General features: G+C 38.5%; 1 protein-coding gene across 1 annotated transcript in view; it reads left to right on the top strand.

Annotated features, from left to right (window-relative positions):
* The first annotated feature begins 1671 nt into the window (after positions 1–1671).
* The window catches only part of LOC127413627 (elongation of very long chain fatty acids protein 5-like), a 36238-nt gene continuing 23034 nt past the window's right edge, over positions 1672–14875 (top strand). Inside the window, exons 1-3 of the mRNA XM_051650908.1 lie at positions 1672–1835; positions 6384–6448; positions 7067–7254. Coding sequence (XP_051506868.1) covers positions 6391–6448; positions 7067–7254 — 246 coding nt within the window. The 5' untranslated portion in view covers positions 1672–1835; positions 6384–6390. The remainder of the gene's footprint in view (positions 1836–6383; positions 6449–7066; positions 7255–14875) is intronic.

The raw sequence follows: 14875 nt of genomic DNA, 5'->3' as shown, positions 1-14875 counted from the left end.
GTCCCTCCTTTTCTAAAAATCCATATTACAGAAGCATTTGCAATACCTCACAGAACGAGTCAAATTTGTTTTTGTTTTTTGTGGTTAACACTGAAACAAAAGCTGTCGACTGAGCTTAAAGGGATAGTTCACCCAAAAATTAAAATGTTCTCATCATTTATTTGCCCTCATACATCCCAGATGTGTATGAATTTCTTCAAGAGAACACAAATTATGATTTTTAGAAGAATATTTTAGCTCTGTTGGGCCTCACAATGCACATAAATGGTGACCAGAATTCAGAAGGTCCAAAAAGCATATGAAGACAGTATAAAAGTAATCCCGTGGTTAAATCCATATCTTTTCAAGCGATATGATAGGTGTGTTTGAGAAACAGATCAGTATTGAAGTCATTTTTTTTTTACTGCAAATCTACACTTTCACATTCAGCCACCTACTCTTTGGGGCTGGTCAAAGGTGGAGATTTATAGTAAAAAAAAAAAAAAAACGTAAATATTGATCTGTTTCTCATGCATACCTATCATATCGCTTCTGAAGACATGGATTTAACCACTGGAATCCAATGGATTAATTTCTTGCTTCTTCATTCACTTGCATTGTATGGACCTACAGAGTGGAAATATTCTTCTAGAAATCTTCATTTGTGTTCTGCAGAAGAAAGTCAGACACATCTGGGATGACATGAGGGTGAGTAAATGATGAGAGAGTTTTAATTTTTGGGTGAACTTTTCCTTTAACTTGTATTGACCTGGAGCATTTCTTTAAAAATTGTGAAATTGTTGGCTATAAGGGCATTTTTGTTCAAATATTTGAGTATTTTTAAGAATTACGCATTTAAATTGTGATAAGTTTCCATCAAACTAAACAGAGTAATCTTCATATAATCTACATAATTGTAAATCAAGTATAGAAACTATCTTTTGAGTCTCCTCCAAAGGCAACTAGATTTCATTCCAAGAGAAATAAGGTGAAGGAGCACTAAAATTCCAGGAGTGATGTAGGCAGGTGTCAATGTTAATATAAAAAGAATAATTATTAGCCAAAAGCTTTCCAAAAACCTTACATGGTTGTTAATTGGGCCGCACGAACACACTGGGAGTAACTTGAGACACTTTTCCTGTAATTGCTGCCCTGAGTATTGTCCCCACGATAAGGAGATGGATGCTTTGCATCAGAGCCGAGCTGTGATTGGTCCATGGCGACTCCATATCAGAGCCGCGCTGTGATTGGTCCGCTCCAACATCACACAAAAAGCAGTGCTGTGATTGGTCCACTCTAACTTCAGATGAATGGGGTGACTTTGGTCGAGGATCAGTTCACGCCTTTGTCATAACTTTATAACCCTTTTTTTATGTATTTTTTAACAACGTAATAATGGAATTAAAAACGGGCACCTTTACATCGTGAATCCAATTTAAGCACATTATAATCATGTAGCGGATTCTCATGAGGCAATGTCATGACAACAGCTCATATGTGAATAAATCGCCAGATATTTAAAAGTTGAATAAAAAACTACGATTTGAGATGCTGATATATACACATGTTTAAATAACTGGTCCTGGGAAAATGATTACTAATCTGAACTGTCCATGACAGTAATTCAGAGGAGGGCGCAGTGTGCTCGAGACTGCCCTAAAGCGGCAGTATAAAGAGAGACTTCTGTGAACACGGCCCGTTATTCGCATCAGTTTAAGGAGGACTACAGACACTTGTGACGCTCTCTAGTTCACGTGCTGTCTTTGCTTGCCACTGATCCGCGAAGGGTCCACACCAACACCATCCGGATAGGACAGTGCGCTGAAGAATACATATTTGAAGTACCTGTAATTTAGGTAAGACGCGATTGAATAGTCTTTACTGATATTCCAGTTATTGACAATTCAATTCAATGACGCAAATTAGATTGTAACACCCCAAAATATGAAGTGAAACTGCGCTGTCCGGGGCAGGATGACGCGCGTGACCACTGAAATGCGAATGATTCCAGAGATTTAGCCTTAAAAAAGACTTTGTTACTCGTGGTGTGTCACGCATCATGTGGTATTATGAAAGAGTTTTGGCTTGGTTTTGATGCTTTCATGTGAAGCTGTTTTTTAAGAAGAAAAACAGTCTAACTTGTTTACCACTGAATCAGAATCAGGATGTGCTTTATTGCCAAGTATGCTTACACACACAAGGAATTTGTCATGGTGACAGAAGCTTCCAGTGCAAAGAGAATGGAGCGTATATACATACATAAAAACATATACATTTAAACATATATACATATAGGGACTTATATATTTTATATATATATATATATATATATATATATATATATATATATATATATATATATATATATATAAAAGATATAACAGATAACAAAATTGATTTACAATAGCGCAATAATGTTGTTCGAATAATTTATATACAGATATACAGTTATGTGCAGGTGATGTAATGTATTGAAGAAGAGGTAGGATATGTTAAAGAATATACAGTAAATTAAATATGGACATAAGTAGGAATGGATGGATTGAATATTGCACGTTGTTGTATTGACTTAAGGAAAGCAATTGGGGGCAGTTTTAACTGTTCATGAGATGGATAGCCTGAGGGAAAAAACTGTTCCTGTGCCTGACGGTTCTGGTGCTCAGTGCTCTGTAGCGCCGGCCAGAGGGCAACAGTTCAAAAAGGAAGTGTGCTGGGTGAATGGGGTCAAGAGTGATTTTACCAGCACTTTTTGTTACTCTTGATATGTAAAGTTCTAGCAGGGTGGGTAGGGGAGTTCCAGTAATCCTTGCAGCAGTCCGAACTATCCTTTGAAGTCTTCTGATGTCTGACTTGGTAGCTGAACCAAACAAGACAGTTATCGAAGTGCAGAGGACAGACTCAATGACGGCTGAGTAGAACTGTATCAGCAGCGCCTGTGGCAGGTTGAACTTCCTCAACTGGCGAAGGAAGTACAACCTCTGCTGGGCCTTTTTCAAAACTGAGTCTATGTGGGTCTCCCACTTCAGGTCCTGTGAGATGGTAGTGCCCAGGAACCTGAATGACTCCACTGCTGCCACAGTGCTGTTCAGAATGGTGAGCGGGGTCAATGTTGGGGTGTGCCTCCTAAAGCCCACTATCATCTCCACTGTTTTAAGCATGTTCAGCTCCAGGTTGTTTTGACTGCACCAGATGGCCAGCTGTTCAACCTCCCTTGTGTATGCAGACTCATTGTAATCTTGAATGAGGCCGATGACTGTAGTGTCATCTGCTAACTTCAGGAGCTTGACAGAGGGGTTCATGGCGGTGCAGTCATTTGTGTACAGGGAGAAGAGTAGTGGGGAGAGCACACATCCCTGCTAGGTACCAGTGCTGATTGTACATGTGCTGGAGGTGAAATACCCCATTCTCTCTAGCTGCTGCCTGTCTGTCAAAAAGCTTGTGATCCACTGACAGATAGAGCCAGGAACAGAGAGCTGGGTTAATTTAGTCCATAGGAGAGCAGGGTTGATGGTGTTAAAAGCCGAACTGAAGTCAACAAATAGTATCCTTGCATAAGTCCCTGGTCTGTCTAGATGTTGAAGTTTGTAACGCAGTCCCATATTGACTGCATCATCCACAGACTTGTTTGCTTTATAAGCAAATTTAAGGGGATCCAGAAAGGGTCCAGTGATGTCCTTCAGGTGGGCCAACACCAGTCTCTCAAATTACATGACCACAGACGTCAGAGCGACGGGTCTGGAGTCATTAAGTCCTTTGATTTTGGGTTTCTTTGGGACGGGGATGATTGTGGAGCATTTTAAATTGCAGGTAGCTTCACACTGCTCCAGTGATCTGTTGAAGATCTGTGTGAAGATGGGGGCCAGCTGGTCAGCACAGGATTTTAGACAAGTGGGTAAAACACCATCTGGGCCCTGTGCTTTTCTTGTCTACTATTTCCAGAAGACCCGGCACACATCATCTTCACAGATCTTAAGTGCATGTTGAATAGCAGGAGAGGGGAGGAGGGTGGTGGCAGGAGATGTAAATGTTTCTGTGCTGTGAAGGTCGGAGCGGGTGTGGTGTGTGAGACTGTGCTTTTCAAATCTACAGTAAAACACATTCAGGTCGTTAGCCAGTTGTTGATTCCCTACAGTGTTGGGGGATGGTGTCTTGTAGTTGGTAAAGTCTTTCAGGCCTCTCCACACAGGGTTGTTATCTGAAAACTGGTTTTTCAGCTTTTCAGAATAGCTTCTTTTAGCCACTCTAATCTCCTTTGTCAGTCTGTATTCGGCCTGATTGTACAAGATTTTATCCCCACTTCTGTAAGCATCCTCTTTGGCCATCCACGGTGCCATCTTAGATGTATATTCGGTTGTATTGACAAGACATATTAAAGCAGTTTATGAATTGGCCTGTTGTAGAAAGGCAACATAATTGTATATATTTAGGTTGACATGTCAAGCAGTGAATACATTGTGACGTGCTATATTTTATCAAACTATTTTAAACAATATTTTCTGATAGTTTCTTGTATAATTATTATACATATAGTTTTTATGATCCCATATTAAATGAGAGGCTACTTTACTTAGAATAATCTTTCATACTGCAGGACTATAGAAAACTGCAGTAAAGTTAAAAGGTGATTAAAAATGGTGGAAAATGTAGCCTAAAAGAAATGCTGACCAGTTACAGCATCTGAAATGTATACTTTCCCCTTGCTTTGACATTAAGGATCAATTATATGACATCTTTCTTTTTTTTAATTATTATTATTATCTGTTATTAAAAAATACATAAAAAATGCAATTCACACAAAATTCAGTATTCTTGGTATACTTCCTATATTACATAAATACATTTAAAACAGTTGCAGCCTTAAAGGAATGTTCTGGGTTCAATACAAGTTAAGCTCAATCGACAGCATTTGTGGCATAATGTTGATTACCACAAAACAAAAAAAATTAAAAAGCAAAATGGGGGCTAATTTTTGAATGTTAAAATACTGTTTCAAATGTGTAGCTATAAGACATAAACAATATGCTTATAAATATGATTTTAGTGTGATAAAATAACTTACTAACTTTTTCTGTATAAAGTTATTGTCAATTTTACAACTTAGTTTCCATGACAATGTAATGTCAACAAATCCTAAAACGACTGTAAAAATTACAATTTAAACAACTTTTCAGCTCAAATAATACATGAGTTTTAACAGAAGAATTAATGTAAGTGCTTTTATAAAATTATAAACTTAACATTTCTGCTTTTAAACCCTCCAAAAATTGGCCCCCATTGAATTCTGTTGTAAGTACCTCACTTTAATCTTGATCTTTCTTTTGTTTTTTTCGTCTTCTTCTTTTTAATGGAGGGACGAGTCGAAATAAATTTATGTGGTAATCACAAACTGCCACAAATGCTGTTGATTGAGCTTAAAGGAAAAGTTCACCCAAAAATGAAATTCTCTCATCATTTACTCGCCCTCATGCCATCCCAGATGTGTATGACTTTTTTTCTTCAAGAGAACACAAATTAAGATGTTTAGAAGAATTTCTCTGTAGGTCCATACAATATAAGTGAATGGTGATCAGAACTTTGTAGCTCCAAAAATCACAAAGGAAACATAAAAGTAATCCATATGACTCCAGTATTTAAATCCATATCTTCATGTGTTGGTGAGAAACAGAACAATTTTAAAGTTATTTTTTTTCTCTAAATCTCCAGTTTAAGTGGAGATTTAGAGTAAAAATGTTGTATTCTTCTTTAGTAGTAGTTTCTTGCAAGTACACTTCTGCAGTTCTGATGGCAATGACAGTATGACACTTGACAGACTTCCTTTAATGAACCGCTCCAGTGCAAAGCCTCCTCAAGAAATGTCTCATAACAATCTAATATTCTCTGTGGTAATGAATTTGCATGTTTAGTCTTGTTAAAAGAGGGTTTCTGGATTTGGGCTCTTTCTAAGCACACTATATTTACCTTTCCTGGGCTACAAGTTAGCAATAAAGAGAATTTGACATGATGAATTGTAGTCATTGCTGTACACTGCCTATTACTGCTGTTTTATATATTATTTTGGGCCCTACTAGAACACTAGCACTAAATGCAGCGCTATGCCATAAGTCATAAGTGCAAAGTCAATGGGCATGGCCATGAAGTTTTGGTATTTTCATGCAAGTAGGTTTGGCGAAATCAAATTGCAGTAATTATTCCTATTATATTGCCCATTCCCTGTCAAGCACCAGCGATATAAACAAGGACAGCACTTTTATAAGAAGTTGGCAGTGTAAATGGTCTGTATGCAATGAATTAGAAGAATAGAAATATGAACAGACTTCTTTTACTGTACTTTTACAGACAGCTTGAATGTAAATGAGCCTTTACTCTAGTGAAAACAACTAATCTTCATATGATTTCTCTCAAAGGTTGAAGATGGAGACCATTAATCACAGAGTCAACACTTATATTGACTCTTGGATGGGACCCAGGGGTAAGACCAATACTCCTTGACTTTTAACAAGCCTTTAATAGTCTTTCTTGCTGATCTGGCTAAACTGTTTTTGATGTGAACTTTTTCTGATCGAGCACTGCAGGTTTACTGGGAGAAATTTTTACTTGATTTTTATTGCTAAACCAATATTGATGCATTGCGGCAAAATCACTTACTAACCATTCAAACTTTGTTGCCATTCGTTGCCACCGATAAACCTGATAAGCAATTTAATCACACTAGAGTCATGTTTACACACATGCAAACATTTATTTGTCATGTTTACGTGTGTCTTTTATTGTCCATTGTAAGTGCCTTACTGTAACTGCGATTTTTGCTTTAAAAAAAATAAATAAATGAGGGATGAGTTGAAAATATTTTTTGTGGTAATCAAAATTATGCCACAAATGCTGTTGATTGAGCTTAACTTGTATTGAACCTGGAATATTCCTTTAATGCACAAAATTGCTACATAGTTTGGCAACCACGAACAGTCTTCAGTTAGGCTAATTTACTAGATTATTTGCGGGAAGGATTGATTATTTTTGATTATTAATATTCTTTCATCATATTGGCTGTTGCATATGAGTGATGATGATTCAGCTCCGTCATTTTCAGATGCACGGGTTCGGGGATGGCTACTTTTGGACGACTTCATTCCTACTCTTGCCTTAACTTTTATATATCTTCTGATTGTGTGGATGGGACCAAAATACATGAAGAACAGACAGCCGTACTCATGCAGAGCTCTGCTAGTGCCGTATAACCTCGGCCTGACGCTGCTGTCTCTCTACATGTTCTGTGAGGTAAGAATTCCCCAAGAAAGTGCTAAAGTTGCTTGCAGGGACTCACTTTTGTAAACATGACTGTTAGGATGTGCATATATTTAACCCTTGAATGCATAAGTGTTTTGACAAACATTATTACATACCTTGAGACTTTAGCAACCCATACATATCTCAGTACACATCTATCATAAATGGATCTAAAAAATGGCCAGAAATGATATCAAAGCATTTTGAAGACAATTAGAAAATAGTACAGTAGTATATATTCTGTTATATTTTGTTACATTTTTCATATATCAATGAGATGATGCATGCAAAAAATGAGGGCTGCCCTCAACCAAAAATTTTCCTAGTCGACTAGTAGGCGTTAATTTAAGCCATTAGTCGACCAGTCGCACGTTTATGATATTAATTTAATTACTTAAATAGATTTTTTGGGGGGCATCAGAAAATGGTTTGAGTTCCAGGGCTGAGAAAGAATGTTATAAGCAACATTGCTAACACTGTTCTACATTACAGAGAAATACTAAACCGTAATAATGAGCCTTTAAAATATAACTTTTACAAGTGCACACATGAAGCGAGCCGCAGCGACACCGGCAAAAGCGGTAATGATTCTGAATGTGTTGGAAAAACATGCAAGGAAACTGTCTGAACATTTTGTTAATTTATAGAGAGAAATGCACATTAGGGTTGTGCCAACAGACGATGATCTTGGGGATCAACGATGGTCAGAGTGATCGCCAATAGCCGATGCGTTTGACAATGTCAAGACCATATTTGGCTCGTTTTCCCATGTATTAAATTATTATTATTATTTATTAGGCTATTATTATTATCAAATAAATATTACAAATAATTTGCCCGTAACACACAGACACAAGCTTGAAGAAACACACTTTATTATATTTTTAAGAACAGATGACAGAAAAGCCGTCTATGCGCATGTATGACACGCTGTTTGTTCGGAGGCGTGCAGTCTCGTGGAATACACGCATGTAAAAGGTTCTCACTCTTTCTTTGTTTCTGTCTTCTGAATTTATTTTTATTTTTTGCAAGAACAGTATCGTCTATGAGTGCAGCAAATGATCTCAGACATCTCAGCTCAGGAGGTGCTTTGAGTTCAGTTCGCTTTATTTCCACAGAGCAGTTCATTGTGAACGCAACTCTGCAGCCTATACATCTGTGATTAAAACATAAAATAACACAAAAACACGTTCACCTCAAACCATGATTTATATTTCAGTGATTATTATCATCATTATATTTATTATTTTTACATTTATAATTGTTTTGATGTCTTCATTGTTTTTAAATAAATTAATTTAATTTTCAATGCAAAATTACCAAAGCAAGAATATTCACCGATCCCTCAGCCCCCGGGGTTGCCGATGTAATTGGATATTGCTATATATATATATATATATATATCGTGAAGGAGGGAACAAAACTAAATTATTCACACACATGATGTATTTTCCTGGACAACGAAACACCTGACCGGTAGAGAATGCACAGATTAAGTAGGTTCTTTGCCAGAGAGATGTTGACAACTGTTGTAAAACCATCTTTCAAAAAGTTGAACAAAACACATTTTAATTGCAATTATTTTTTCCAGTTTCATTTGAATTTTTAGTTCAAATAAATAAAAAATAAAGTTCAAAGTTTGAAGGTGTCTTGCTTTATTGTGTAGGTTTAACCCTAACCCTGCTTAATGAAAATTACCCCATAGTACCACCTAACGTCCAGCCAGCAGTAATACTGGTGTTCGTCGTTTTTATGTGGAGTTTTTTCAGCAACCAACCGACCAATCAAAACTTGGTCGACCAAGACTCTTCTCATCAACTAACATTTGGTTGACTATCAGGGGGCAGCGCTACAAAAAATGATAGAACCGGATTTATTACTTCCTCATTGAGATTTTATGAGACACAACTGGCTGTCTAACACAAGTTGAGCTACACATAACACATAAGCTACACAAGCTACACATACTGTATGGATTTTCTCAGGCACCTATTCAGTTTATATAGACGCACAACTTACAGAATTTCAGTTGTTCTCTCAAATGTGTTACACTTGCTATAGTTTACTTCCATGTTGTTTCTTCATCAAATAGCAATGTCAAATATAAATCAAGTCAATCACTGAAACAAGAGCACAACCTTGAGTAAAAAATAGCATGTATAATATGTACTGTACTGTATATTTGCACGCATATGGGACACTGATAATTTACTATCGTTGCACAGAAAACTGACATGATATAGTAGTCATTTTTATGAATTTAATATTAATTTGTCTTGTAATGAACAAATAAATAGATATTGTGTGATAGCAAACTTATATGTGTATGAAATAATCATAAACATATAATTTATGGAAGCACAAAAATATATTACGACATTATTACATATCTGCGGTCACCAACAACATATGCACTTTTTGGTGTGATGGCAAGGATGAGGCAGAACCAGGCTGAACAGTCAACGTAAAGTTTAATCAGAAACTTACGTTAAAACAAACATAAACAAACACAGACACACATGTAACGCGGTCGCGTGCGTCTCTCTCCCTCAAATTGGCACCTCCGGCTAGTCTTTATCCCCCTCCTGGCTGATTAGCCCAATTCAGGGCCGGCCGTGTGTCCTCACAGCCCAGCCCCACCCTGCCCTCCTCCTCGTTACACTCCTCCATCGCCGGGGAAACCAACGGCATGATGCACTCCCCTCCCTTCCTGGAGGGGGGGGGCGTTGCCCTTCCGGCCATGCCTGCCGGCAGGTCTTCCCCGCCATTCTGGAGCCCTGGGAGAGGGGAAGGGAGGGAAAGGGGAGAGGGAAAGAGCGAGGCGGGGCCACAGAGAGAGAAAAGAGAAAAAAATGCTCGCCGGCTCCCGGATGCGCTGTTGCTCGGTCCTCAACCACTCCCCCGCCATCTGGCAGATGGCAGCTCACTCCTCCCCTGGCAGACGGCAGAGAGTCCTCCGGCACCTGGTGGATGGAACCGCTCCTCCCCTTCTTCGACAGATGGCAGCGGTTCCTCCGGCTCTCGGCGGCCGGCAGCGACCCCTCCGTCCCCAGGCAGATGGCCACGGCTGCTCCCCTGGCGGATAGCAGCGGTGAGGACTCCGCGACAGCGCATCCCTCCTCCCTCCCGGATTTCGGCACCACTGTAACAGTTCAAGGACGGGCAAGGAGGAGGCGGGAACCGGCTGAACAGTCAACATAAAGTTTAATCAGAAACTTAACTTAAAACAAACATAAACAAACACAGACACATATGCAATGCGGCCACATGCGTCTCTCTTTCTATATAAGGTCTCACAGGTGAAAATGCATATCAGAGCAAAAACCAAGCCATGAGGTCAAAAGAACTGCCTGCAGAGCTCAGAGACAGAATTGTGTCGAGGAACAGATCTGGGGAAGGCTACAAAACATTTCAGCTGCATTGAAGGTTCCCAAGAGCACAGTGGCCTCCATAATTCTTAAATGGAAGAAGTTTGAAACAACCAGGACTTTTTCTAGAGCTGGTCTCCCAGCCAAACTGAGCAATCGGGGGAGAAGGGTCTTGGTAAGAGAAGTGACCAAGAACCCGATGGTCACTCTGGTTGAGCTCCAGAGATTATGTGTAGAGATGGGAGAAACTTGCAGAAGGACAACCATAACTGCAACACTCCACCGATCTGGGCTTTATGGCAGAGAGGCCAGACGGAAGCCTGTCCTCAGTGCATGACATGCAAAAAAGCACCTAAAAGACTCTCAGACTGTGAGAAACAAGATATTCTGAACTGATGAAGCGAAGATTGAACTGTTTGGCCTCAATTCCAAGCGTCATGCCTGGAGGAAACCAGGTACTGCTCATCACCTGTGCAATACCATCCCAACGGTGAAGCATGGTGGGGATAGCATTATGCTCTGGGGGTGTTTTTCAGCGGCAGGGACAGGGGGACTGGTCAAGGTTTAAGGAAAGCTGAATGCAGCAAAATACAGAGATATTCTTAATAAGAACCTGGTCCAGAGCGCTCAGGACCTCAGACTGGGCCGAAGGTTCACCTTTCAACAGGACAATGACCCTAGGCACACAGCCAAGACAACGCAAGACTGGCTTAGTGACAACTCAGTGAATGTCCTTGAGTGGCCCAGCCAGAGCCCGGACTTGAACCCAATCGAACACCTCTGGAGAGACCTGAAAATGGCTGTCCACCGACAGTCCCCATCCAACCTGACAGCTTGAGAGGATCTGCAGAGAAGAATTGCAGAAAATCCCCAAATCCAGGTGTGCAAAGCTTGTTGCATCATACCCAAAAAGACTTGAGGCTGTAATCACTGCCAAAGGTGCTTCAACTAAGTACTGAGTTAAGGGTCTGAATACTTATGACAATGTGATATTTCAGTTTTTTTCTTTTTGATAAATTTGCAAAGTTATCAAAAATCTGGTTTTTGCTTTGTCATGCTTTTATGGGGTATGGAGTGTAGATTGATGTGAAAAAATTATTGGAAGTTTTTAGTATAAGGCTGCAACATAACAAAATATGAAAAAAATGAAGGAATACTTTCTGAATGCACTGTATATAAATTTCTTGCAGTTTTTGCATTTTTTATAGTTACACTATTCATAAGAGAATGGTTGAGGAAAACTAAAGAGGCAGGAGCATGACTTCAAAAAATGGATGAGGTAAAGGGTTGGAATAAGGTTCTGGGTCACAAAGGAATATTCACACAAAGGTTCAATACAAGTTAAACTCAATCGACAGTATTTGTGGCATAATACTGATTGAAAAGCAAAAATCTGGGTTGCAGTGAGGCACTTACAATGGAAGTGAATGGGGCCAATCCGTAAACGTTAAAATACTCACTCACTGTTTCAAAAGTTTAGCCACAAGACATAAAGGATTTGGGTGTAAACATGATTTTAGTGTGATAAAATCACTTACTAACATTTTCTGTGTAAACTTAGAGCCAATTTTACAACTTTGTTACATGATGATGTAATGTCAACAAACCCTAAAACGACTGTAAAATTGACAATTTAAACAACTTTACAGCTCAAATAATACATGAGTTTTAATAGAAGAATGTCAGTTCTTTTATAAAATTATAAACTTCACATTTCTGCCTTTAAAACCTCCAAAAGTGGGCCCCATTCACTTCCATTGTAAGTGCCTCACTGCAACCTCGATTTTTGCTCTTCAGTCAGTATTATGCCACAAATACGGTCGATTGAGCTCAACTTGTATCGAACCCGGAATATTCCTTTAAGGGGTAAAGGGTTCATATCATGAGGAATGATATTTTCAAAATCCCTCCCATGTTCAAAAAGAGCACTTTTTGAAAAACACAGAAAAAGTTATTGACATTATAAATGGACCTTGGAAAAAAATTAAATAACAAAAAAACAAGTATGATTTAACTCATTCACTTTAAATACAATGCATGAATTCTTATGAATGTGCACCTTTATTTTCTAACAGGGACTAAAAACGGTTCAAGGAATGAAAACGAAAACCGCAAAACAAATGCTTTTTTTGCAGAATGTAACCGAAAATAGGAACAAAGTGATTTTCAATTGATCGAGAGTGAAAACTTTATTTTTAAATGTTGGTAATTGGTTATAACTAGTTAATTTACATTCCAATAATTTTTTCATGGAACTAAAGGCTAAAGGGTTTATCAAAGTACATTTCTTGAACTACACCACTTCATGTTGCCTGAAAAAATGAAACACGTGCTTTGATCCTGAAGGAAACTGCTGCATCACACATTTCTTTGCCTAACTGCCCATTGTGGATGTCACATTCTGTGAATGAAGAGCTTTTTAACAACTATGTATAATTCAACTCACCAGCTTACCAGATACAAGGAAAACATTATTAGACATAAAAAGTATATTTCTCAGTTGTTTCCATGTCTTCACTGAATTATTGTTAGATATGATGCATTCATACAGATTTGGTGCTGCTGGGTTTTGACTGAAAAACAGATCTGGAATTAAAATTATACTCAGTTATCTAACTGTATGTTTCTTATGATTTCTATGCTGATAAATCCACCACACAGAAAAAAAAAAAAAAATTGCTTATTTTTGCTTATTTTGGTGAGGCAAGTGGCTTATTTTGGGCTTGTTTTTCCACACCAGGTTGCTTATTCTCTTGCGAGATTTGGTAACATTACAATTGGTGTTTCACTCCTTTGCGCAGATGTCTTGTTAAAAAGAACGATATTAACCGTTCTTTTTTTTTTATTCCGTTCTAACCGGTTACGATTTGGAAAGGAGGCTGCAGAACTTCTGAACCGGAATGAAAAATACTGTTTTTTGTTTTTAGTCCCTGTTTTCTAACATTATAAATATTCACTCAGAACATGCACAATATTATAGGCTCATTTAGGGCAGGTTATTTGTGGACACTTGCTCTTGTTGGTATTGCTGTGCCCACAGTGCAGTGTCTAGTGCCCAGCTGGGATTTGACAAGCTCATTGTCTCAGCTAACACATCTGCCACTGAAATCCTTCTGCTAACACATTTTTATTTATTTATTTATTTTTTTTATCCTGTAATTTTTTTGTTTTTTCAAATGTCCTCATGCACTCCAAAATGTTTTTTTTTTTTTCTCCATTGTAAGATGTTACACAATCTATATTTGATTTTAGATTTGAATGTACCTTGATGCTGACTTTTTTTTTTAGATTTTTTTTTTCTTCTGACAATTTTACTGCTCAGTTTTGATGGGGGACTATTTGATGATTCACAGAGCACCTGAGAGTTCAGAGTCCTCTCTTGCCTACTTTGCACTCTCTTTACCATCTGCATTGCAAAACTGGCACATTGGCTGGCTTTCCTAATAAAATGAACTATAAATCCAGGATAAGCACAGATGTTTGAGATACAAGTTATCTTTAATCAGAGCTGTTCCTGACCTCAAACCTGTTCAATACAATGACCATTTTATTGCAATTGCATTACAGAAAGAGACATTAGAAATGTCCATCGCCGTTAGTAACAGCTTGTTTGGAACAACCAGGAGTTTGGAACAACCAGGACTTTTTCTAGAGCTGGCCGCCTGCCCAAACTGAGCAATCGGGGGAGAAGGTCCTTGCTAAGAGAGGTGAACAAGAACCCGATGGTCACTCTGGTAGCATCATGTTCTGGGGGTGTTTTTCAGTGGCAGGGACAGGGGGACTGGTCAAGGTTGAAGAAAAGCTGAACGCAGCAAAATACAGAGATATCCAAATATGAAAACCTGGTCCAAAGCACACAGGACCTCAGACTGGGCCAATGGTTCACCTTCCAACAGGACAATGACCCTAAGCACACAGCCAAGACAACGCAAGAGTGGCTTAGTGACAACTCAGTGAATGTCCTTGAGTGGCCCAGCCAGAGCCCGGACTTGAGCCCATTTGCAAAGTTATAAAAAAATCTGTTTTTTGCTTCATCATTATGGGGTATGGAGTGTAGATTGATGTGAAAAAAAAAAACAATTTAAAGTTTTTAGTATAAGGCTGCAACATAAAAAAGTTGAAAAAATATTCTGAATAATTTCTGAATGTACTGTATATAAATTTCTTGCAGTTTTTGCATTTTTTATAGTTACACTATTCATAAGAGAAAGATTGAGGAAAACCAAAGAGGCAGGAGCATAACT

This window comes from Myxocyprinus asiaticus, chromosome 23 (genome assembly GCF_019703515.2).
Source record: "Myxocyprinus asiaticus isolate MX2 ecotype Aquarium Trade chromosome 23, UBuf_Myxa_2, whole genome shotgun sequence".
In the NCBI taxonomy this organism is placed as follows: Eukaryota; Metazoa; Chordata; class Actinopteri; order Cypriniformes; family Catostomidae; genus Myxocyprinus; species Myxocyprinus asiaticus.
The sequence above is the reverse complement of the archived record's forward strand: the minus strand, read 5'-3'. Positions and strand labels throughout refer to the sequence as shown.